Source organism: Hoplias malabaricus, chromosome 12 (genome assembly GCF_029633855.1).
Source record: "Hoplias malabaricus isolate fHopMal1 chromosome 12, fHopMal1.hap1, whole genome shotgun sequence".
Taxonomy (NCBI): Eukaryota; Metazoa; Chordata; class Actinopteri; order Characiformes; family Erythrinidae; genus Hoplias; species Hoplias malabaricus.
In genome coordinates, this window is record NC_089811.1 from 36189979 (window position 1) to 36217415 (window position 27437).

The 27437-nt window shown below is 43.8% G+C and overlaps 1 protein-coding gene across 1 annotated transcript in view; it reads right to left on the bottom strand.

Annotated features, from left to right (window-relative positions):
* The window catches only part of pard3bb (par-3 family cell polarity regulator beta b), a 309049-nt gene that overhangs the window by 200676 nt on the left and 80936 nt on the right, over positions 1–27437 (bottom strand). The window contains exons 5-6 of the mRNA XM_066685934.1: positions 24941–25035; positions 4767–4828 (exon numbers count right to left, since the gene is read on the bottom strand). Of these exons, the coding sequence (XP_066542031.1) occupies positions 4767–4828; positions 24941–25035 (157 nt within the window). The remainder of the gene's footprint in view (positions 1–4766; positions 4829–24940; positions 25036–27437) is intronic.

The window sequence follows — 27437 nt, forward strand, 5'->3', positions numbered from 1 at the left end:
GACTGTCAGCACCACAATAGAGCAGCAGATAAGAGAGAGCAGACCCTACGGCAGACGGAGAGAGAGAGGAACAGAGAGAGAGAGAGAGAGAGAGAGAGAGAGAGAGAGACAGATGTGCACAGAGAGAGAGAGAGAGAGAGATGTGCACAGACAGAGAGAGAGAGAGAGAGAGAGAGAAGTAAGTGTGAAGAGGGGTAGGAGAGAGAAAAGGAGAGTGCAAAAAGCAGAAAGAGAGAATGAGAAGTTGAGAAAGCCAAAGAGAGGTAGAGATAAAGAAAGAAATAGAAATGGAAAAAAAATCCAAATGCATAAAATAGGGTGAGAGAGACAGACAGAGAGATGCAGAGAGAGAGAGAGAGAGAGAGAGAGAGAGAGAGAGACAGACAGAGAGAGAGAGAATGAGAGATACAGAAAGAGAGAGAGAGACAGAGAGAGATACAGACACACACACACACAGAGAGAGAGAGAGAGAGAGAGATACAGAGAAACGGAGAGAGAGAGAGAGAGAAAGAGAGATACAGAGAGAGAGGGGGGGCGATAAAGCTAAAGAGAGAATGGGAGAGAAACAAAGAAACAGGGTGCCAGTCCATCAAAGGGCATCAATCCCTCACACACTCCACGAGTGGACGACTGTACACAGCCTCTTCACCTGCCAGGGGAAGCAGGAGCACCCAGAGGAAACGCACCAAGACACAGGGAAAACACTGAATTCCTCACAGTGAACCGAGGCGAGGATTGAGCCCAGAACCCTGAGATCTGGAGCATTGTGGCAGCAACAACCACTGCAGTGCCACCTCATAACTACTGAAATTCTGCAGGAAAAAAAACAAATTCTGCAGCAGGAAAGAGCTAAAGCGATGGACCGGTGGTCATGAGGCGAGAGTGAGAAAGAGACAGAGTGGGATGGAGGGTGGGACGTTTGTGAAGGGTTCTGAAGAGCAGACAGACACAGACAACAAGACAGAGAAGAACAAAGAAGAGAGAGGCAGGGAGAAAAGCAGAGACGGAGAGATGGGATGCTGAAGGGTGACAGAGGGAAAAGAAAGATCAGATGTGGCACACACAAACAAGACTCCATCTCTGGCTCGGGGACCTACATTTTGCTCTGTATATGCCTTTAACCTTGGCTGTTCTATAATTCTATATTCACAGCCATCGTTCCTCTACTGCTGGGCTAATGCTTATTGCTTATCACCCTGCCACAGCCACAGTCCCAGCTGAGCTCCACCAGGCCTTAAGCTCAGGCCCAGGGCCTAGTCTCCAGACTTACAGGCTCCATTAGGGTGACTGAGGTCCAGAAAGAAGGTTCTGTGCTGGCTTCCACATAGAAGTCACCCAGAGGAAACCCACGCAGACACAGGGAGAACACACCACACTCCTCACAGACAGTCACCCGGAGGAAACCCACGCAGACACAGGGAGAACACACCACACTCCTCACAGACTGTCACCCGGAGGAAACCCACGCAGACACAGAGAGAACACACCACACTCCTCACAGACAGTCACCCGGAGGAAACCCACGCACACAAAGAGAGAACACACCACACTCCTCACAGACAGTCACCCGGAGCGGGAATCGAACCCACAACCTCCAGGCCCCTGGAGCTGTGTGACTGCGACACCTACCTGTTCCGCCACCGTGCCGCCCGGAGAAAATTCCAAAACATCAGAAAGTTTAAAATAAGACTACACTTATAAAGGTTTAGAAACAGGTTAAAAGCCTGTTTATTACATGGTTGTTCATTATGTTGTAAACACTTTAAACGTCATTAGTAATCATATGTAACACAGAGACAGGAAGTGCGGCAGTGACTCTTTTTTTTTTCCGGTCTAATACTGAAAGTCTCAGAAAATTCACTGAAACTGACCTGAGGAAGTGTATTGAATCATTTCACATGTTAAGGTCCACCACATTATCATCCGTGTCTCAAAAGGCACTCTGTTGGTGGTCAATTCATTAAATGGTTAAATCTATTAACAAATATGTGCTGAAGCCAACAGTCTTTACGTCGACTGACGGAGGAGACAAAGTAAGGTCAGTATTCAGCAAGATCTGAGGTTAAACACTGTAGATGGATGTGGGTTCACTATTTGGCAAACAACAGGTCACGGTTGCCTTTTCTGTCTTTGTGTTATAACTGATTATTAATTATTATCAATTAATTAACAACATAAATAATATCTATTATTTATAGATATGGGGGTGGGGGGTGGGTTCTCTACAGTTCAGGAGTGCTCTACAGTGCTCTACAGTTCAGAAGGTGGGACAAAAGCAGTGTTTAAAATAGAAAGGGTTTAAGTATAAAACTGAATGAGGAAAGAAGACAGTTTTGCTTTTATAGCTCCAGCAAAGTACTGGCTCAACATGGCACACAATCAATTTCCTGTTAAACGTTAATATGATATAACACAAAGAATAGAAACACAGGTCACCCTTATCTCTACCGCAAATCGTTCACTTCTATATATGTGACAAAGATATGCTCTCTGTGTGTGCACTTGATACACACTCACCGCTTATGATTTCTTTTGGCCAACATTTTAAATAGCTAAAAAGCAGCAGACCATTTTTACTTTATACATTCCTATAGGCATGCCATTAGCAAGTGGCAGGTCACACTTATGGCTTTCAATTTCTATATTTCAAGTAGCGGTGATAATTCATTTCCTCCTCTCAATTTCAAGGGTCGTTTGCTGGCTGTGTAAAGCATTAGACGTGAGACTGGTGCTGGAGAGGAGGAGCTGAAAAGCAGGTTGCCATGGTGAGAGGTTCTCCACGTGGCACAGAGCTGGGGTCAGTCTGCGGGGAGATGACCCTATCAGCTCTCCATTGTGGCCCTGTGGACTGCACTTAGACAGCAGCGCTTTTTACCCCCACTGAAAAGCCTCTCCGGTGGCTGTGGGCTATTGCGGAACATCACTTGCACAGACAGCTTTGATTGTGTGGCTGAGGCAAGGTAATCACATCTTTCACCCAATCTGATCTGATTATCTCTCACCGTTGATTATTCAGGTGTGGCGTGCGGTAGAAACAGTACCTGCATGGTTTGTACTTCTTCAATAACCCAGAACTTTCATATCTGTGCTGTTGTGGTTTTCATGCGCTTGGGGAATCCCTGTATAAACTAGTTCCTGACTTAAAAGCTGGATATGGCCGTCTGGAAATCTGGATATGGTGTACATTTAAGATACAGTCCAGAGACTCGTACTAACACACACAACTTACATAGACTTATATACAACTATCCATACACACAAACCACTAAACTAATCACAATAATTAAAAAGTACCATAAATATAAGACAATAAATTACAACATGAATAAAGTACCTATATTTACAGGAATGTTTAGGGCCTATTTCAGATCCAGTTTCATCTGGACCAGAACATTTCAAGTACACCACCAACTTTAGCCGAGGTTGCAGTACAAGGAACATAATTTGCTCCATTAGAAATCACACTGGTATTTTTAAAAAAGTTAGTCGCCTATCCAAATGTCATCAAATTAAATCAATGATGAATGTTAGACCTGGAGGTTGTGGGTTCGATTCCCGCTCCGGGGACTGTCTGTGAGGAGTGTGGTGTGTTCTCCCTGTGTCTGCGTGGGTTTCCTCCGGGTGACTGTCTGTGAGGAGTGTGGTGTGTTCTCCCTGTGTCTGTGTGGGTTTCCTCCGGGTGACTGTCTGTGAGGAGTGTGGTGTGTTCTCCCTGTGTCTGTGTGGGATTCCTCCAGGTGACTGTCTGTGAGGAGTGTGCTGTTTTCTCCCTGTGTCTGTGTGGGTTTCCTCCGGGTGACTGTCTGTGAGGAGTGTGGTGTGTTCTCCCTGCTTCTGCGTGGGTTTCCTCCGGGTGACTGTCTGTGAGGAGTGTGGTGTTTTCTCTCTGTGTCTGCGTGGGTTTCCTCTGTTGGTAGGTGAATTAGCAACTCAAAAGTGTCCATAGGGGTGAGTGTGTGTGTGTGTTGCCCTGTGAAGGACTGGCGCCCCCTCCAGGGTGTATTCCCGCCTTGCACCCAATGATTCCAGGTAGGCTCTGGATCCACCGCGACCCTGAATTGGATAAGGGTTACAGATAATGAATACATTTCTAATCTAGTACTGTAACTTTTGTTTGTTGACTCCATACAATTGTTCAAACATGTACAATTTCTTCATATTTGTTTGTTTTGGGTTTTATTTATGTATTTATTTATTCATTTATTTTTTGAACACAAAACATCAGAATTAAGTAAGAACTTTAATAGTGGGATGAGCTTTTCTAAGACAGGTATGCAAACGGAATCAGATCCGGATTCAAAGTCTGTTACTCTCTGATGTGCACTGTCCTCAGAGGAGCAAAGCAAGAGGCCATCTCTAATCCCACACTAGCTCATTAGTCATTCACACCCCTCCACCAACATCCCCACACACACTCCCAATTTATGCATGTGTTTGTTTGTGTCGTTAACCCTCTTTCCCCGTGCTTTTGTAGTTGTTTAATGATTCATCATTTCATATGCAAGTTCAACGTTGCCTTGATCTTTTCAGCAAAGAGCAGGGAAATTAGAATGCCTGCTAATGATATGAGGACAGACTGAAAAACAACACGGCAGGAGGAAACACAAAAGCACACACAAATACACAGAGATGTGCACTCTCGAATGCATGCATATGCACATAAAAACAAACATGGGTATGCAAAATCATGCACTCACCTCCCATCAGATACACACACACACACACAGATAAATAAATATAAACACATGCAGAGACACAACTCTTACTTGAGTGTGAAGTGGGGGGCTTTGTTGTTGGACACATCTGTCAAGTGCTGCTCCATATCAGTCTGTTACAAAGAAAAATACACAGTGCACATGAAATCTATACACCGCACAATTAATGTACAGAATAATATCTGCATGCATCATAGAGTAACAATGGTTTGATCTGAAAGTATCTAGACATAGTACAGTACGTCATGAGTGGCCATGCTTTACAGTGATTATATCATAGGTATTGGCTATTGATAGGAAAAAAAATAAACGTTACATAAATCGACGATAACAGTATGAAATTATTGTAAATATTTGATATTTAAAATGTGTTGTGACTGTGTGAGTGTGTGTGTGTCGCCCTGTGAAGGACTGGCGCCCCCTCCAGGGTGTATTCCCGCCTTGCGCCCAATGATTCCAGGTAGGCTCTGGTCCCACCGTGACCCTGAAGTTCAGGTTACAGATAATGAATGAATGAATAAATGAATGAAAAAGTGTAAAAAAAAGAGATAATATTTCCAATACTTGTGTAAAACAATTCAATAAAAACTCATGCTTTGAATATTACATAAAGATATTTAGTCTGTGTTATTTTTGTTTGCACTAGTGAGTGTATGTAAAAGTAGTTAACAGCACACAGCATACAAGAGCTGTGTGTGTGTGTGTGTGTGTGTGTGTGAGAGACAGGGAGAGAAAGATGTCAGGCATCAGTTTATTAATTCAATAGCAATTACTGTATATAATTTTAATAAGCCAAGTCTGTGGGTGAGGGTGGTGAGGTCTAAGGTTGTGCACATTACGTGACATTAATTACTGCACATAGTAAAGTAAAAGTGTAGAGAAAGCCTTGTGAGAGTGAGTACAATACTAATTGTCATATTCAGCTTGTGTGAATATGTGCGTGTGCACGTGTGTGCGTGTGCGCTCGTGAGTTTTTGAGAGAGAGACACTAATTGCTTTGTGTAATGTTGGGACTGTAAAGTGGGTTTTGTGTTTGTAGAGCCAATCACTACACTGGAGCAGGGGCCATGCATCACGGTGCCCTACAGCCTTGACAAGAAGCGAAGAAGGGGTCAGTACATGCAGAAAGCCCTGATGTACTTCCCTCTGACCCTTGAACCCATCAGTATCGGTCAATCGAAGTCATGACCCTGAATTCTTTCCTGTGCTGAGCAAGGCAGCAGGGATGGGAAAAAAGTTCTGACATGTTTTTACATTTCTGGAGATCATCAGGAAAAAAGTGATTTCCTAATTTTATTATAATCTCTCAAATATAGATTCATGAATTATGAACTACAACTCTGTTCATCATCATGGACATGTCTAAAATATATATTATTTAATTCTATAATATTTTTATATCGAATATTTTTTTACGAATTAGCTGAAATCTAGGGCTGTCACGAATACCTTTTTTAGGGCTTCAGAGCTTCAGCCAGGATATTCAGGGAATGTTTGAGGTGGTGTATATTGTTGTCATTAACAAAATCCCCTTCCAACTCAGCACGGCTCAGCTCGCTACCTACGCTCGCTAACCTGCTAACTAGCTCGCTAACTAAGGCCACAAAGTATACACAATTAAACCAGTTTGAGCGGAGGTGCTCTAATTTCAGGCACAATGCTGACAATATTAACTGTGGCATCGTCTTGCTTCATCGTAATTGTAAGTGTGTTGTTTTAGCACGTTAGGCTGTTTCATCTGACTGAGATTTAGGCTTCATTTGCACAAACACTTTTATGTTGATGAGTCTGAATATGTGTGGAGTCTGGAGAGCACTGTTTTTACTGCTGGAGCCTGAATGTGGTGGATCGTTGCCTTTATCGATAACCTCATTTATCCAAAAAACGAAATATCCAAATCTCAAAATTAGAAACCAAATACCTACCCAACAAACAAATATCTAAATACCCGAATTCTTGAAGCCAGCCCAATTGTTTGGAAAACCAGCATTCAGAGCCTGCTTAAAAATGAAGGCTGCACTACGGTTCCCAGCATGGCTCCGCTCGCTGAGTCGTTCACTAACTCGTGCTCTACACAGTGCCACTAAGGGCACAGAGTGTACACAAATTAAACCAGAGCTGACAAAATGAACTGTAGCTTTGCCTGCTTCATTGTAAGTAGGTTACTGTAGCGTGTTAGGCTATTTTAGAGTTCGTTCAAGACTTTTATACTGACAAGGCTGAATACATGTGAAGTAGAGGGTTACCTTTATCGATAGTCACATATCCCCATAAAAAACAATATCCAAATCTTTAAATTATAAACCGAATTCCTACTCAACGAACGGATATCCGAGTTTTCGGGGCCAGCCCTAACGAAATCTATACAGAAAGTTAGAGTTTTCATTTGATTTTGAAAATGATGAAAATGTCACTAAAGAAAGCTTCGAATACATTTCGAATGCATTTTTAACAGAGGTTCTTTACTTATTTCAACTACTTACAAAAAAGGAAAAGAAAAAGTGTAAACAAATTTCTAATAGGTCTTGTCTTTTAAAAAAAACATTCGTTAAGCATTTGTTAACTGCACAACTAATAAGCTTTAAAATGTGACCAGATAAAAGTTTATTTAGGTTCCAGAAACAGTTGTTAACCCCCGAAAAAAAGGGATGAACAAAAGAGTGGTGTTTATATATCTGATTGCTACATTACACTAGTACCCTTTTATATACAGCTGGGTTTCGTTCAACTTGTACTAATATTAATCATAACACCTTGATGCCAGTAGTGATTCATAAAAAGCTCCACACAGCTGTTTGATTGTAGGAGGCTATGCTGCAGTGTTTTTGTATTCAGTGCATAAGGCATAATGAAGACATGCAAGTAGCAAGTGTGGAGCACAGTAGTGTGTAATCAGAAGCTTCCAGGGTGAACAGGCAATTGGTCTCACCTGCACAGCTTGAGAAAAAGTAGACCGTAACTCAGCACATTCACACACTACAGTCGATCACTGCAGCATGCAAATCAATTGCGCTTTTTTACTAAACATTCACTCCACCTTCAGGCTCTTGCCATAATGGATGTCAAAATTGTTCTTCACAACATTTTAAACAGTGATACAGAGTGTAACATGATACCCACCTTCATTAGAAAGACAAAGACAACGTATGAACTGTGACATGACATCTGATGGCATGTTGTACGTCAACAGAGATTGAACATCACTGAAAATGCCTTATAAACGCAAGCGCAAAATAGACGTTTGGAAAGGCCCACTAATGTTAGAGTACCTCAACAATGCATTTTAATTAGTAACTCCTGTCTGCAATAGATCGTTCCCTCACATTTATTAATTAGCTTAGCCTGTTTAAGCCATGCTTTAGTGATATTACTCATTACAGCAGGGAGTGGATTAATCTAGTCTGTGGCTGATGATCTGATGAAACATGTGTCTTTGGGTTTATTTGCTCTCTCAGTGTAATCTCCCCATGCTGACCCCCTTCTAATGAAAGACATGTCAAGTGCAAACGAGAACCAAACAGCCGCGGAAACAGAGATAACAGCAGACACAACGCAGCCGCAAAAAAACAGCCAAACAGACAGATATGTTCACTCTTATTTCTACAGTTCTTTGATGCTGAATGTGAGAGAGGGAGGTTGATATGAAGTGTATTGGAAATGGATTTTCAAAAGAGGAATAGATATGTATATTGTCCTCCAAGGAGTGCTGTGGACAAGTAAAGGAAACACTCAGAGAAATTGGGGTGAATCAATAACATCCACATTAGCTCCAGCAAATAAGCAAATTGTCCAAATTAAAATGTAATTACCTTAATGGGCTTTCTATATCAGTATCAACTGTTTACTGCCTCCACTAACAGCATTATAGAATCGCTGGCTTCATGTAAGATTCATTTGCTTCTTGATTTTACTGGAAAAAAACAAAGCTATGATATTTAGGTGGACCTAGTTTCATTCATTCATTCATTATCTGTAAGCGCTTATCCAATTCAGGGTCGCGGTGGGTCCAGAGCCTACCTGGAATCATTGGGCGCAAGGCAGGAATACACCCTGGAGGGGGCACCAGTCCTTCACAGGGCAACACACACTCACACACATTCACTCACACCTACGGACACTTTGGAGTCGCCAATCCACCTACCAACGTGTGTTTTTGGACTGTGGGAGGAAACCGGAGCACCCTGAGGAAACCCACACGGACACAGGGAGAACACACCACACTCCTCACAGACAGTCACCCAGAGAAAACCCACGCAGACACAGGGAGAACACACCACACTCCTCAGACAGTCACCCGGAGAAAACCCACGCAGACACAGGGAGAACACACCACACTCCTCAGACAGTCACCCGGAGGAAACCCACGCGGACACAGGGAGAACATACCACACTCCTCACAGACAGTCACCCGGAGAAAACCCACGCAGACACAGGGAGAACACACCACACTCCTCAGACAGTCACCCGGAGGAAACCCACACGGACACAGGGAGAACACACCACACTCCTCACAGACAGTCACCCGGAGAAAACCCACGCAGACACAGGGAGAACACACCACACTCCTCAGACAGTCACCCGGAGAAAACCCACGCAGACACAGGGAGAACACACCACACTCCTCACAGGCAGTCACCTGAACCGAGAATCGAACCCACAACCTCCAGGTCCCTGGAGCTGTGTGACTGCGACACTACCTGCTGCGCCACCGTGCCGCCCACCTAGATTCAACATTATATAAATATTCATGAGCCTGCATGTGTGTCCAGAATACATTTACTTATCAGCCACTAAATTAAAACCGCTGACAGGTGAAGGGAAGGGAACACCACTCATTGTCTCATCGCAAAGTCAATGGATGGGATACATCAGGCAGCAACTTCTTGTTTTATCTTGTTTTGTTACTTGAAGTTGAAGTGTTACAAGAGTGGAACTGAACAGGCAACCATCAGGAGCTTCGGTGAGAGTCCAATTGTGATGGCATAGTCGACTGGGTCAGGGCATGTCCAAAACAACAGGGTCATGTGGAGTGTTCCCAGCACGCAGTGATTAGTACCTACCAAAACTCTTTTCTGAGAGGGTCATGGGTGCTCAAGGCTCACACAGGGATTGAAGGCTAGACCATCTGGTCTGAAGGGCTACTGATGCATAAATTGCTAGAAAAGTTCATGCTGGCAATGTTAAAAGTGTGTTAGAACACACAGTGGATCACAGCTTGCTGTGTTTGGTATCGCACAGTCGCAGATTGGTCAGAGTGCCAATGCTGACCCCTGTCCACTCCTGAAAGCCCCTATATTAGGCATGTGAACATCACGACTGGACTGGCGCAAGAGTAGGTGGCCTGGTCTGATGAATCACATTTTCTTTAACATCATGTGGATCGCTGTGTGTGTGTGTGAGACAGTGTGTCGATTCACTACGGGGAAAAAGGCATTCCGGCAGAGCAGAGTGATACTCTAGCAATGTCCTGCTTGGAAACCTTGGGTCATAAGATCTAACTCTGTTGCAGTCTGAGTACAACCCTTTGTGGCCTCTTTCAACAAGATAATGAGCTCTGTCACATGCAAAAACTGTTCAGAAATTGTTTGAGGAACATTACAAATTGGCCTTCAAATTCCCCAATCGAGCATCTGTGGGATGTATTGTAAAACAAGCCCGATCCAGGGAGGTCTCACTTCAAAACTAAGAGGACTTAAAAGGATCTCCGGCTAATTATCTTGATGCCTTTAGAGGTCTTGCGGAGCCTTGCGGAGATTTTTCAACTGCATGAAGGTTGGAACTAATGATATGGCTAATCAGTGTATACTGGAATCAACCCACAATACATGTATGTGCCCATCTTTGATTTTTAATATGATTACGTACAGATGAAACATTCTGCTCTTTATAAGGATAGTACATTGTTCGTTCATTATATGTAAGTGCTCCTCCAGTTCAGGGTCACGGTGTGTTCAGAGCCTTCCCAGAATCACTGTGTGCAATGCAGGAACTCACCCTGAACTCACACACTCGTACCTATGGACAATCTACCTACCAACATGTGTTTTAAGACTGACAGAGGAAACCCAAGCCTAGCAGGCACAGGGAGAACATATAATTGTGTATCTGAACTGCTAACAGCTCTCCGTGTTGGAAGGTATTTGGTGATGTTCACTGTTATCAGGATAGTCAAGTTGGATAATTAACTGGCTCATTGTAGGAAGGTAAAATCTTTCTTCTTATTTCTTCTTTCTTCTTATTTCTTCAAAGAAAAGAGAACAGTTTTTTTTTGGTCATAGTGCACTTACAATGATATCTGAGCAGATAAAAGAGTGCCAATATATAACTTAACTGACCAAGGAGAATCTCTTCTAAATGCAGGTCCTAGACTCAGTTTAAATCAATAATGCCTACAACCACAGAACAGGTATGTAATCAAACAATTATTCACTTTACATGAATCAAACACTAACTTCCTCTGACACTGAACTGAAGTTCAGTAATAAACACGGATAAACTATCTCTATCAACTGTCTGTGAGGAGTGTGGTGTGTTCTCTCTGTGTCTGCGTGGGTTTCCTCCGGGTGACTGTCTGTGAGGAGTGTGGTGTGTTCTCCCTGTGTCTGCGTGGGTTTCCTCCGGGTGCTCCGGTTTCTTCCCACAGGCCAAAAACACACGTTGGTAGGTGGAATTGATGACTCAAAAGTGTCCATAGGTGTGAGTGGATGTGTGAGTGTGTGTCTGTGTTGCCCTGTGAAGGACTGGCGCCCCCTCCAGGGTGTATTCCCGCCTTGCGCCCAATGATTCTAGGTAGGCTCTGGACCCAACGCGACCCTGAACTGGATAAGGGTTACAGACAATGAATGAATGAATGGAAGTTCTGACATTACCTTTTTTTTAAAAAGAGATGAGGAGATTCATTTGCATTTTTAAGAATGTACTAGTTGCAAAACAGCACTGTGTGTTAGCACAATTAGAGGCTGCAGAGGAAGGGAACATTTCTAAATATGGTGGGCTAAGCACAATAATTATGTGAATAAACTTATTTTAACAATTTGGGTTGAAACTAGTAAAACTGTGCCTTAATATATCCATTGAAACAGAAGTGGGTGATTATTCATTATTCCTGCAATTAAGAAATCTAAAAATAATGAAAGTTCTGAAGAAAATACCTTTCACAATCACCCTTTCACAACACAAAAACGTACCATTCTGGGGTAAATATGAGCTGCATGAAAAGGAGACATCCACACTGGGAAAATGCTGACACAAAAGCAGGCTCCTCAGACATTAAGAGATATATTAATCACTGGATTAGGCAACATCTTTGTTCCAGCAGCTTTATTCAACTCAAATTTTCAGTCTCACAAAACACTGAAGCACAGTACCAAAGAACACATTTTAAATGCATGCCTAGTCTAATAATGCCACTACTGAAGCACTAAATCAACACAATCTCAAGATCCGAGAGGTCTGAGATACACAAATGTCTACTGCATCAAAGTGTCAGACAACAGTTGCTGTATCAAGGCAGTGGTAACTGATACATTAGGAGTTACAGTCCAACTATTAAACCCAAGAGGTTAGCGACACAGAAAATACTCCCAGAGCAATTAGCAGCAACAGAGATCCTCCCACAGGATTGCTGCACTAATGACAGCAGGTGCAGCATAGGATAGACAAATAAAGCTGCACGTCAACACTGTCCCCACAGGCCAGGACAAGCACAGTCCTGCACAGCAAACCCTAAGACCATTAATCTGCACACTGCTCATGATTATACCAAAGGGCACCTGACACAGTAGAGAAACTGTGAATTCTGACTTAAACCTAACCTCAAATACTGTGGGCTTAATGAATGCTTGAATCACATTTTCAGAACTGACAAGTCACCAAAATTCATTCACTGTCTTTAACCCTCCTCCTAACCACACTCCTCACAGACAGTCACCCGGAGGAAACCCACGCAGACACAGGGAGAATACACCGCACTCCTCACAGACAGTCACCTGGAGGAAACCCACGCAGACACAGGGAGAACACACCCAACTCCTCACAGACAGTCACCTGGAGGAAACCCACGCAGACACAGGGAGAACACACCACACTTCTCACAGACAGTCACCCGGAGGAAACCCTCGCAGACACAGGGAGAACACACCGCACTCCTCACAGACATTCACCTGGAGGAAACCCACGCAGACACAGGTAGAACACACCACACTTCTCACAGACAAGTCACCCGGAGGAAACCCAAGCAGACACAGGGAGAACACACCACACTCCTCACAGACAGTTACCCGGAGGAAACCCACGCAGACACAGAGAGAACACACCACACTCCTCACAGACAGTCACCTGGAGCGGGACTCGAACCCACAACCTCCAGGTCCCTCCATGACTGCGACACTACCAGCTGCACCACTGTGACACCAAGGGCGATTGCCCCCACTTCCCACATTCACGATATTGTCATGATTTTTAAAGCTATTTTTTTAAAAACAATCTGAAATTAAGAAATTTGAACATGGATATCAAAAAACTGCAATGGAATGGTATAATAAAATAAAAATAAGTATTTCCGCTAACCGGTTTGATGTGCATACCACTCTACACACACACTATATGCCAAAAGTATTCGCACGTCTGCCTTCGCCAGTATATCGTTGCTATCCAATTAAAAACTTGTATCTCCATTTTTGTGGATTTTAATTTTCTACATCATCTGAACACAGCAGCTTCCCTTCACGTTGTGGCAAAACTTCATGATCAATGGACCAATAGGAATGCTCCAAAATGACTTGGAATAAAATCTGTTTACATAGATTTCCATTGAAAGTTATGAAGGTGTGTCCCTTCTCCTGTAAAGTTGCTATTTGGGAAATACATATTTTTAATTGGACAGCGACAATATGTTAAGTGACATCCCATTCTTAATCCATAGGGTTTAACATGATGTCAGCCCACCCTTTGCATCTCTAACAGCTTCAACTCTTCTGGGAAGGCTTTCCATACGGCTAAGCAGTGTGTTCATGGGAATTTTTTGACCAATATTCCAAAAGTGCATTTTGAGGTCAGACACTGATTTTGGATGAGAGCCTGGTTCGCAGTCTCCGCTCTAATTCATCCCAAAGGTGTTCTGTCGGGTTGACGTCAGGGTTGAGGTCGGGCCAGTCAAGTTCTTCCACACCAACCTCGCTCATCCATGTCTTTATGGACCTTGCTTTGCTCTAGAGTCCACTGACGGCGTGATTTACACCACAGCATCCGACCCTTTGCATTGCACTTGGTGACGTAAGGCTTGGATGCAGATGCTCAGCCATGGAATCCCATGAAGGCCACATGAAGGTTGGAGGGCTGTAGTGATTGAGTGCAGAACGTTGGCGTCCTCTGTGCACTATTAGCCTCAGCATCCACTGATTCTACGTGGCCTACCTCTTTGAGGCTGACTTGCTTTCGTTCTCAAACACTTCGTATTCGTTATACCACAACAGACAGCTGACTGTGGAATATTTAGCACTTATAACAACAACAGTGTACTTCATTTAGTAAATAATACTTCAGGAAGTTTCACGACCGGTCTTGTTGCAAGGGTGGCATCCTATCACTGTACCACGCTGGAATTTACTGAGCTCCTGAGAGCGACTCATCCTTTCACAAATGTTTGTAGAAGCAGTCTCCATGCCTGAAGTGGTTGGAACACCAGAATTCAATGATTTGGACGAATGGAGTGAACATACTAAGCCCCTAAAGTCTTTTGGTGGAAAAATATTATTTAGAGACATTATTTGTTCCCTAGAAACTAAACAAAAGAACCGAACAAGCACATTTCTACAGGCATGCCAAAGCACATGTGTTTACAACAGCATCAGCAGCGTGGTTTAGGTTGATGCTGTATGTGAGTAATTCTAACTGCAGTTAGAATGGTAATTAAAATGACGTTATCCTGGTTTACTGTGAAACCAGTGACTGTGTCTTGGTCTAATGAAGTATATTATTACTGGGTTACACCAATATCACAACTCCATCACTCCACGATGCTTCAGAAGTCAAGTGACTACAGCTGTATAAAACTAACCTGGTAAACCAAGTCGCTACGAGGTTCAATGACGAAGATGTTTCATCAGCTGCCATGCTTCAACAAACATTTGAAAGAAGGTTACACAACACCCATCTGTCCATTTTCCAGAAGCCTAAGTAATTTGGAGTTTTGGGCCTGTTAAACTTTGAAGCATACTAGCATTTCCAGATGTCATCGACACATGTCTGGATAAAACATGAATCTTTGATCTCTCCACCACAAGGGCTTCAGTACAGCCTCATTCTATCACATATATCTAATCTCTCTCCTGTTAGATTTCAACATCAATGAATTACTCTCAACACTGTGCGAGGTGTTCACAAAATGAAGTAATCCATCTCCATTTTCTGAGATTGCTATTATCACCGCACAAAACATTCGACTGCTCTAAATAACACACTCACAATCTGCTCAAAGGTAACCCGCCAATAAACAGAAAGGAGATATAGCGCAGAAGAGAGGGTAAATGACTGATATACAATAGTAGTCACAGAAAGTGGTGTTTCAGTTTAAGAAAAAAGGCAAATCAAGCAAAGGAGTAAACAAGGTTAACTACAGAAAGCTGCCTAATTACCAAAATGCTGGAATGTGAAGAACCTGTATAATTTAAAACTGAACGCCAGTAAGAATTATAAAACTGATTAAAGCCAGACAGATTAAGTATAACGCCAAACAATGGCTATTAAAAGCCAGCACAGAGTGGTTCCTCCTTTCAATCAGGTGCTATTTAAATGCTCTCTGTGGTGTATTTTCCCAAAAAAAGAGAAAAAGAGTTGGGGTGGGGGCTGCTCTTTTCGTCACAGATCAGAGCGGGCAATGCTGCTGGCCCCTTTCCCTTTTTCCCTTTCTTTTTGCCCACTTACTTCTGCCGTAAAGGCCAAGTGACAATCTGAACAATTACTCAGGCTTATTACCACAACCTGTCCCTCTCCTACTCACCCTCTCTCTCTCTGCAGCGTGAGGGAGACCGCAGCTCAGAGTGCATTAGTGAGCTCCAACCCTGTCATTTCTCAGCCACACTCACTTATTACAGACACGTCGACGTGCTGGCAGCCGGGGGGAGGTACATGCCGAGCAGACGACTGCCTGTCACCACCAAAAAGAGAGCAATAACCAAGAGGAAAAAAAGAACGAGGAGCAAAAGAGCAAGAAATGTTACTTTAAGGGGAAATGTACAAAAAGCACATAATGCCACAGATGAAGGAGGGGTCAAAGGGCACACACTGAAAGCACCAGTGTTACCTTCGACAAAAGGAAACTACATTTCAAAGGGAAAGCTCACCATTTCAAAACTGAAAATGTGTACCCCAAAAAAAGCACCATTACTTACTTTATTTCCTACAGTGTTTCAGAAACGCTAACCTCTAATAGGAGCCTACAACATATGAATAATGGGATCAGAATAAACAGCAGCGAAAACACACTCCTGTACCGTCTACTCACAGTGGGGGAAAGAAAGAGAAAAGATGAACACCCCTCTTCCACTGAGCCGGCTAGGCTTTGACACTGGTGATTTTAATGTGATAAATAGGCACTAAAGTGTAAGAATATAAAAAAGAAAAATGGAGTCCAGACAGTGACATGTTAATGGCACTGGTGAACCGTGTAATTTCCATGTCTCCATTTGGGGGCTTTACGGTGTGTTTTTGTCCTCTCATTGCTTGGCAGTACGTGTGATTCACCCAGCTCTCTCCTCGCGAAGTGTCACAGACCTCTTCTCAGCCTGACAGGCAGTACAGCCCTGCTGCAGGTCTTGAAGTATCTTCTTTTGTCTTGTGTTAAGGTGAGTACTGGCAAGAGCGTTTGTCTTATTTAGTTTAACGATTCAATCCCAGTGACCTGAAGTAAAATAAGCTTCTACAACACAAAATACCATTATAAGCCTGTGCCATTCAGAGGGAACCCGCCTATTAGCATTTGATAATCTCAAATGAGGCAATGTGTAGTTAACTTTTACGGACTTACACTTTATTACATACCTGTAAAATCACTTTATAGACCTTTTTTACACTTGTAGTAACTCCATAACTATTCATTCAAACTGCTAGTTGTTTTGATCTCATTTTGACCATTCATTCCTCTTAAGATTCTTTGTCATTCAGTTCCTTGGCTTGTCACTTGGACTAACACTTGCTCTCTGTCAGAAAGATCAAGATATATTTGTCGGACTGGAATAGAAATATCATCGCTGACTGTGTCAACTGGTGGATGCTTAAATAAGACAAATACAATCCTCCAGGTGACTGTCTGTGAGGAGTGTGGTGTGTGCTCCCTGTGTCTGTGTGGGTTTCCTCCGGGTGACCGTCTGTGAGGAGTGTGGTGTGTTCTCCCTGTGTCTGCGTGGGTTTCCTCCGGGTGACTGTCTGTGAGGAGTGTGGTGTGTTCTCCCTGTGTCTGCGTGGGTTTCCTCCAGGTGACTGTCTGTGAGGAGTGTGGTGTGTTCTCCCTGTGTCTGCGTGGGTTTCCTCCAGGTGACTGTCTGTGAGGAGTGTGGTGTGTTCTCTCTGTGTCTGCGTGGGTTTCCTCCAGGTGACTGTCTGTGAAGAGTTGTTGTGTTCTCCCTGTGTCTGCGTGGGTTTCCTCCAGGTGACTGTCTGTGAGGAGTGTGGTGTGTTCTCCCTGTGTCTGTGTGGGTTTCCTCCAGGTGACCATCTGTGAGGAGTTGGTGTGTTCTCCCCGTGTCCGCGTGGGTTTCCTCCGGGTGCTCCAGTTTCCTCCCACAGTCCAAAAACACACGTTGGTAGGTGGATTGGCTACTCAAAAGTGTCTGTAGGTGGGAATGTGTGTGTGTTGCCCTGTGAAGGACTGACGCCCCCTCCAGGTTTGTATTCCCGCCTTGTGCCCAATGATTCCAGGTAGGCTCTGGACCCACCGCGACCCTGAACTGGATAAGTGCTTACAGATAATGAGAGAATGTGTAGTTTTACGCAGCTGTGAGAGAGCCAGCAGTTCACATGCTGAGGACATAATGCAGGGGAGTGCTCCATGATTCCGCAGGTTTGTGAGGATCCAACAGAAAGCCAGGCTGGAATAAACCTAATCTACACACAGTGAAGCCCACACACACAGGCTTACAGAGAGATATAAAGGAAATGTTCAGCTGGGGAGCGAAGTCCTCGGCAGACTCAGCTTCTGCTTATTCAGGCCCCAGGCACAAAGCGTGTGTTAACAAGGAAATTACACGCAAAACACAAAGCGTTATGGTGACAGCAGCGGCGCAAACCAAGAGCCTCCCTTCAGCTTCACTTGACTGGCATCTCCCCTACCCAGACTTCACACAAACACACCTAAGAGTGCACGCTCTTCCACCAACACACACTCCTCCTGTTGTGCGTGAGCCTTCATCAGTGAAAAGTGCCAGTTTAATTACCCCCACTGGGCAGGGGGTGGAGAGAGAGAGAGAGAGAGAGAGAGAGAGAGAGAGCTTTTGAACTTAATTGTACAGCAATATAAAAGTGAGGGAAATCAGGGGAAAAGCACTTTAAAGACATTTAAAAATCCAGAAGGTGACCTTTTGAACAAACTACTGCATCAACAAGTGAGCTAAAGCCTTTCTGAAGGCATATACATTACTGTGCCTCCTAGCTCTAGGCTTAGGGATTTATGATTATTATTTAAATTCACTTCTTAATAAGCACGGTGGTTTTATAAAATAAAAAATAGCTGTAATAAATACAAAGACATAGAGTAAACGTTTTTCTTTCTAAATAATTGTTGTGTTGTGAACTAATGTATAGAATAAAGCATGCTTCCAGATTTGTTTTTGTTAATTCAGCATCACATTAAAATAATGAAGTATTTATTAACCTATGGGTGGCACGGTGGTGCAGCAGGTGGTGTCGCAGTCACACAGCTCCAGGGACCTGGAGGTTGTGGGTTCGATTCCCGGTGCGGGTGACTGTCTGTGCGGAGTGTGGTGTGTTCTCCCTGTGTCTGTGTGGGTTTCCTGCGGGTGACTGTCTGTGAGGAGTGTGGTGTGTTCTCCCTGTGTCTGCATGGGTTTCCTCCGGGTGACTGTCTGTGAGGAGTGTGGTGTGTTCTCCCTGTGTCTGTGTGGGTTTCCTGCGGGTGACTGTCTGTGAGGAGTGTGGTGTGTTCTCCCTGTGTCTGCATTGGTTTCCTCCAGGTGACTGTCTGTGAGGAGTGTGGTGTATTCTCTCTGTGTCTGCGTGGGTTTCCTCCGGGTGACTGTCTGTGATGAGTGTGGTGTGTTCTCCCTGTGTCCGCGTTGGTTTCCTTTGGGTGCTCCGGTTTCCTCCCACAGTCCAAAAGAAACACACGTTGGTAGGTTGATAGGTGTGACACTCAAAGGTGTCCATAGGTGTGAGTGAATGTGTGACTGTGTGTGTTGCCCTGTGAAGGACTGGCTGGATGGATTATTAACCTATAGGTAAAAGAAAGTATGGGGTGAAAATAACAAAAACTGAACCGCCACTAGAGGACGTCTAGAAAGGGTTAAACCTTACTGCAAATTTATTTATTTATTTACTTAATTAAAAAAAATAAATAAAAGATCACTGGCAAAAATCAGAAATTCAACATAGAAAGGAATACTTTTAATTACAGGAACTCAAATATCCCACACAGGAAATGAACAGAATTCGTTCGGCCATTATTACGCTTCCTATTCAGGCAGGTAACAACTCGACAGCCTCCACTTCCCTGAGTAAAACAGGACTCAAACAGGGCTAAAGTGTTCTTTGACCAAAGTAAACCACATAAGTCCTACATTCCTGTGGTTATCATTATACTAGTCTTGGCCTGAATACAGGTGAACAAGCCTTTTTCTCATTTTTAAACTTGTAAAAATGCCAAAAACAACTACCTCAAATGCAGTTTTGATTCTGTTTTTGGACTGTGCTCTCTGAAATAACTCCAAATCTCAGACAGACTGTATAATTACATTATAACGCTAACCACATAGTACAGTACATGGAAAGTATTCATGAATTCTGAAGTCTTTCCTGCTTATTTAATTATAACACTGTCGCCATTACTGTCCAAAAGAACCACTCTTTGTTTAATTAAAAACCATCAAGAAAGCACAGACCCAAAAATGTATAAGTGAACTTCCACAAGGGGTCTTTTTTTCTAAAATGGAAACTGTTTTCACGAGCAACATTGAGCCTAAATATCAGTTTTAATGATATATCACTTGCCCACTAGTCTAGGTTCCTTCTCAGAAATTCCAGAGGGACAAGAGCAGATTCAGGAGCTTTGTTCCATTAGAAACTCAATGTGAGGTCATTCGATGACTCCGTGACCTTGGGCTGCCTTTGCAGTGACATCACTCTTCACATTACATAGGTGGGATTAACGTGAACCTAATCTCGCTGTATTTCCCAACTGGAGATTTGGGTTTCTGGCTGAAACTTGGTGTCAAAGACTCCACATCTGGAGTGGATTTCCCCCATATCAGCTATATTCCAGAGCGACTGCTGAAACAGCTGAACCTTCGCCTCAGGTCTATGTGGTCAACGTATTGCTCAAAGCTGGAAGTATCACAGTGCCTCTGCCTAAAATTTAATACGAACATTTCACTTTAACAGCGTGGAATTCATTACTTCAAACATGCTCATTAATTCCGCTCTGTGTATGTGCTTGTGCGGCTCTCCGTGGACCGGTAGACTCTCAAGAGAACTTTTCACCACAGAGTCAAAGGGGAACATACCCTCTTTCCATGTGGGAGAAGAGTGAAGATTGCTGACCATTGCACAGCCCTGGGTAGTTGACCTCTGGGATTTGAGTGAGAGGACACAACTGACACTATGGCCACCAGCATAACAACAACAACAACTGGCCATAATGAAAACAACGCCCTTCTTTAATTAGCGCTCAGGGGAGAAGCAGCATCAGAAGCAGCCCGATAGAACGAGGCGCACATGCTGTTACCTTCACGCTGCTCATGAAGCACAGCTCCAGAAGTGAAAGAAAGAGACGGCACTTATCTGAAAGCATCTCCGAAGCTAAAATGATACTAGAGATGAAGTGAGGTTGGAACGATGGCTGGAGAACAGAGGAGCGACCGCAGCTCTTTGGCTCGCTTTCGCAGAAACTGGAAGCCACACAGCATTGTTATCAGCGAGAAGAGGGAGCAGTGTTTCAAAGCTTTCCTCTCACATGGATTTCGGTGGTTTCTTTTTTGGAAGATCTTAAGACAACTGGGGTTACACAGCTGTAAAAAAAAAAGTGCTCTGGCTCTGAGGGGTTTTCTCCAAGCTTTGGCCAGGTCCCACCAAACCACATGAAAGAGCTGCAGACAACAGGACGTCAGAATGATGAAGAGACACCTGACTAAGCAATCACAAACCCCACGCTGCTCTCCTCCTGCTTTTTCTACAGGATTTCTCTCTCTCGCCATTTCTTTCTATTACTTTCTCCTCATTTCCTCCCTCCAGTCTGTCATGTCTTCTCCTAAGCTGCCCACATCAGAGAGAGAGAGTAAATACGGCAAAACTGTGCACAAATAATTTCACCACTTGGCCCAGGTACCTGCTCCATATTCCACTACGTAGTCTATTATGTATGTGTGTGTGTGTGTGTGTGTGTGTGTGTGTGTGTGTGTGTGTGTGGTGGGGCCTGTATCTCTGATGTGTAAAGAAAACAAAGCTTCTTAAATTCAATAAAAACACAGGCGCGAGCCAAAGTGGCTGCTCGGCAACAGAAACACATGGGAGATGAAAGGAGAGATGGAAAAAAGAGAGAGAGGACAAGTAAGTGAGAAAAGGAAGGAGAAGCGGAAGGGAGGGATGGCCGCAGGTGTGGGGAAGCCTTGGGATAATAACAACACTGCACAACAAACGTATCCTAAATGCACACTGAAATACTCAAGGAAAAAAAATAAATAAATAAATAAATAAATAAATAAAGGGGCAGGACCACAGACATAAGACAAAAGGTCCCGGGGACCAAGACAGACAGAGAAAGGAGGAAGGGAGGAAGACATGGGGGCTGAATCAGGTTGCACTGGGAGGAAGCCCCCCTCTTTGGGATTGTTTTTGGGAGCGTTCCGGAACACTGGCGGAGCTGTGTGAGAATGAGAACACACTTCAGCGTCAGCGTTCCGCTGTCCGCTCCTGCTCCTGTCACCTGGGGAGAGGGAGTTTCCTGGTCCCCTCAGGGAGGGAAGGACGGCGCGAGGGGAAGCAGACTTGTCTCGGGACGCTGTGAGGAAAGGGGAGAGACATTATCCGTCTCAGTTTCCTGTTATCTGACAGCCTCTGTCCAGGTGAAAGAAAGCGTGATGGAAGGCTGGCAGAAGGCTGGTTTCACATTGTGTAACTTTCACAAAGTGTTGTATGGAAGACCAAATACTGGTATTATATTCATACTTCGATATACTACTGCAACTGCAACTGCCTGGCAACATATTACAAATACACTGGGACAATGACAAAGAAAGTGATAGAAAATAAAAGTCAATCAAAATAAATGTATCTCTGAAAAAAAAGGGCAGCCATGGCCTGGTGGTTAGGGAATGGGCGTGTAACCGGAAGGTTGCCAGGTCATGACTGAAGTGCCCTTGAGCAAGGCACCTAACCCCCCAAATGCTTCACCAGGTGCCACAGCTAGGGCATATGTGCTCACTGCTCCCTAGTGTGTGTGAATGTGTGTTTCACTGCACGGATTGGGCTAAATGCAGAAAACAAATTCCTGTGTGTGCAGGTGGTCAATACAATGATTCTAATTCTAATTCTAATTTGGGGATCTGGAGCTCCTACCAACCCACAAACTGTGAAATAATACACCTCAGACTTAGGTAGATCACAAAAACAGAAGCAGAGTCGTCCCATCTCCATGTGAGTCGTTCGCCAATGACGAGGGCAGCGTAAGAAATATACTGATTAAATATTGCAAACATGGGAACGGAGAAGAAATGGAACTGAGTGAAAATGACCAGCTAGTGCCCAGCGTTCCTGCTCCTGGCGCGTCACTCCGTTTACTTACATGTGGAGTCAACAGAGAATAAGTCGCAACAGGAGGTGAAACCAGCCATTCCTCACAGGGCGACTTAGACAGGGTAAGAACAGTAATGCACTGTCTGATCATTGCAGTATTTCAAAAATGCTTCAGTTAGCACCTCCAGGGAACTTTGTTAACTGTGGAAAAGGGGGTATGTCTCCTTTAAAATACAATTTACTTGTCATTGCTAAGTGTTGTGGGTTGAGTGTTAAATAAATGGCTCTCTAAAACATGTTCAGTTTTTTAACATGTGGTGGTGACAGATACTCTACAGCAGGGGTCTGGTTCAGGGCCACAGTCCCGCACAGATTTCCCTGCTCAAAACTACCTATTATATCTGGAATGAACTGATGTGCTGGATTCCTGAGCATCTGAGATTCCTGAGTGTCAGAGAATGAGGTCCCTGAATTTACCCCTATATTAACCTCGCAGTACAATAAGCAGAAAAGTTTGGTTCCACTTCGTAATGAAGTATAATGAAAGTAGAGGAGCCGTTTTCCTGCAGTCGAAGGTGGGTTGGAAACCACTGAAAGAATCGTACAACCCTGAAAGCAGGCCTTTATGAGCACTGAGGCTTCAGTCATGTGTGAGACAATCGAGACAAAGGAAACACACCCCCTCCCCACTCAGACTCATAAATAACAGCAGCGTGTCACCTGATCTGCAGGAATGCCCTGGCTCTCAGCTCGACCCAAAACAAGCGTGGAGAACCCAGCACAGGACACATAGGCCAGCTATAAATCACACACGAGACCCACAGACACTCACACAAGTGCAGGACGAAACTATGCCTATTAATTAACAGCAGCAGATGGGTGTCAGAATCTCAGCCAAGGGTTCATTACACTGTTTAGCTGGACCTGGTAATACACAGAGAATACGGGTTCTGCTGGAGGCGAGTACACTGACAAATAAAAAACAGGGAAAAAAAACGGGAGAGAAGAAATGAAAAGGAAGAACAGTGAAGAAGAAAGGTAGAGAGGGACAGAGAGAGTGAGCAAGAGGGAGAGAGAGAGATAGAGAGAGGGAGAGGGAGAGAGAGAGAGAGAGAGAGAGAGAGAGAGAGGGAGAGAGAGAGATAGTGAGCGAGAGAGAGTGAGAAAGAGAGAGAGATAGTGAGAAAGAGAGTGAGAAAGAGATAGTGAGCGAGAGAGAGAGAGAAAGTGAGCAAGAGAGAGAGTGAGTGAGAAAGAGAGAGATAGTGAGCGAGAGAGTGAGAGTGAGAGAGTGAGAAAGAGAGAGAGAGTGTGAGCAAGAGAGAGTGAGAGTGTGTGAGCAGAGAGAGAGTGAGTAAGAGAGAGTGAGAAAGAGAGAGTGAGCGAGAGAGATAGTGAGAGAGTGAGCAAGACAGAGATAGTGAGTGAGAGAGAGAGTGAGAGTAAGAGAGAGAGAGAGAGATAGTGAGAGCGAGAGAGAGAGATAGAGATAGTGAGAGCAAGAGAGAGAGAGAGAGAGAGAGAGCGAGCGAGAGAGAGAGAGAGAGAGAGAGAGATAGAGAGAGAAAATATAAAGATAAATTGGGGGTTGGTGAGGGAGACTAAACACATGGGGAAGAGAAAAAAAATAAAGAAAAGCACATTAAGGGCACTCCCCTGAAGAGAAACAGTAACAATGAACGAGGAAAACTGAGGAAAAGAATGAGAAATACGACAAAGAAAGCGACATCATGAGAGTGAGTGAGCGAGCGAGTGAGTAAGAGCTAGAGAGAGAAAGGGAGAGAGAGAGAGAGAGAGATATGAAGTGTATTAATGTCATCCAGTGTGCTCCTATAAAAGGGCTTGAATGAGCAGAGTGGTAATCATAAAAAACTCCATCTATTTGGAATCAGCCCATTAAGCAGGACAGAGGGAGAGAGAGAGCTCTCACAGAGACAAATAGACAGAATACTCCGCTAACTCGGCAAAGCACCATAAACACATCCATACAGTCCATCACTACCACTATGCTCTTCCTCCATTACAGCCGAATAGCTCCCATACCCTTCCTCGGTCCTATTAGCATTTTAGTGGGTAAGAGTATACATATAAATATGAGCAAACGACAAAATACAACAAAAGAAATAGGGGGCTGAGATGAGTGATTCATGATAAGTATATTTGTTTTAGAACGTAGAAAATCACTGACCGCAGCATCTTTTAAAACTACTCCACAGCTGCTATTACAACAGTCTTTAGTTTATTGTGAATATATGAAAAGCTCTTACAGTGGGCCGGCTGGTCAGTTCCTCGCTGTGAGGTCCACTCTCTCCTTTCGGTCCCAGCGCAGAGTCACTGCTGCTCCGCACCATCAGAGGGGTGCCTGGAAACACACAAACACACACAGCATTCTCAGAAAAAACAACATTGATCCTTTCTGCTGCATTTCATCACGTTTCCTTTTTCACTGTCATTCATATCCTGCCATTTAATCAGTCTATTTCCATAGCAGGCTGTTCACAATACAGCAGAAGCCTGAGAGGCTGTGTGCAGAGGCTGACTTTAAACACTTCCGAAAGCAGAATGGGCACACGTTGGTTTGAGGGAGGAAGGACGCAGGGAGTGAAATACAGATTAAAACACAAGAGAAACAGAGGAAAAGAAGAAGGGAATATTTTATTCTTTCTGAAAACATGAAACAAACGGCAGCTGTGATGGTGTCAGACACTTTGACATCAGTCTCCCTCAAGCCCACCACGTTTTTTCACGCTCTGTGACTTTAACAACCCTGAAACACTTGTAACCTCAAACAAGAGCCGTGGAACTCATCACGCAAACCCTCAGAGTTCAACTGCAGCCATTTCACTAAACATAAAAAAGTAATTATATTTTGCCAACAGGCTTAAAAATCTGTGTCTGTCTAATAATAGAAAGTCAAAAGCATGCTCCGCAAACACATAACCTACCACATGTCCTGTTATATTAAGTTACCATTCAGTTATTCTTGTGCAACATCATAAATGCTGCAGGAAAATGAAAAAAGATATGTTCATAATTCCCAAAGCATTTGAAGGAACTGTGATTGTGTGTAAAAATTACAGACTGCAGAACTAGGGTGACCAGACGTCCACTTTTTTTTATTTTTTAAATGTGATACAGGGGCATGTTTACCACTGTGTTACACCACCACTTATTTCAACAACACTCTGTAAGTGTTTGGGAACTGAGGAGACCAGTTGCTGTAGTTTCGAATATAAACTGTATTTTGATTCTTGCTTGTTATAGGATTTCAGCTGCTCAACAGCTCGGGGTCTCCATTATAGTGCTTTTCATTTCATAATGCATCAATGGACTGGACGGGCCTTGTCTTACCGAAATAAACAAGGCATTCCCAGAAAAAAAGATGTTGTCTGGATGGCAGCATGTTGCTTGAAAACCTGTGTATATCATTCAGCATTAACAGTGCCTTCTCGGATTTGAACATACGTATATTTAGTATTTCACAACTTTAACAGTCTTTTAGTCCCCGTCCCAAATTGTGAAACGTGTTGCTGGCATCAATCTCTAACTGAGTGTACTGATATTCAGTACAACTACACAACCCTGAGTGTGTGTAGTGAAACAACTGCTGCACAGGTACTATTAATTAGTTTACAGTCCTAAGTGACAACAGATTATTTCTTGTTTACTTAATAATTTATTCCGCTCCAACAAAGGTGGACAGGTTCTGCGCTGTTGCCAAGCAACAGAAACATTTTTGCTGCAAACTAGCTGGCTATTTCGTGTAGGTCTAGGTTACCACAGGCCAACACGTTTGAATTTGTCTGTATAATCATTTAAACACACTCCAAGCCCCAGTCTCAGTGCTGTTATACTTTATAACAGCACTCTTGGAATCTCTCTTGTCCAATAAAATGACCTGGTCTGAACTAATATTTAATTACATGATCAAAATAATGTATTATTTCATAATATTCACAAATATAATGCAAAGCAAGCACTAATGAAACAAATTGAGGGAGGGAGGGTGAGGCTGTTGAGAATGCCAGTTTCAGCAGGAGGTAAACTATGTACTGAATAAGACCGGAGCATTCTGGACATCTCTCAAGCAGCACCCCTCCCTCTCTCCCTCCAGCCTTCATGCTCTGGCGGCTCTCTCTCTCTCTCTCTCTCTCTCTCTCTCTCTCTCTCTCTCTCGGCCAGGAAGAACAGGCTTCGCTGGGCTCGAACACTCTAGGCCGCCACGTCTGCCTGCTTTCACCCCGCGGGGGTTAGAGAGACAAAATGAGGGGATGTGGTTCTTCGCCCAGCCCACTCAGACCCCCAGCTGCTCTGTAGGACGGTTAGCATGAGGCCACTCTCCATCCAGACAATTAGCCCTAACTAACAGGCTAGAAGAGGAGCATGGCCCTGGTGTAAAGCCACAAATCTCACAAACGCCACTTCATCAAGGCCATAATAACCCCAGCACTGAGGACATTCTATTATACGCATGAAAGCAAACTCTTCTGTACTGTACGTGCCCGGCACTTGAATGGGAATATATTTGAAGATCAAGCTACCAGATGTGGACTAGAAGGGGACGTGGAGACAGTGTCATTTTAGTTAAATGTCAAATGAAAGAAGTGCTCAATCCTTTACTCATCCTGCTGAGCATCAATAGGAGGTGTAAAAGGAAAAGCTTGAGAGAGAGAGAGAGAGAGAGAGAGGGAGAGAGAAAGAGAGATGAGACATTCTTCCCATCACTCTATAATCAAACACTGTGTTCAGACAGAGTGCACAGAG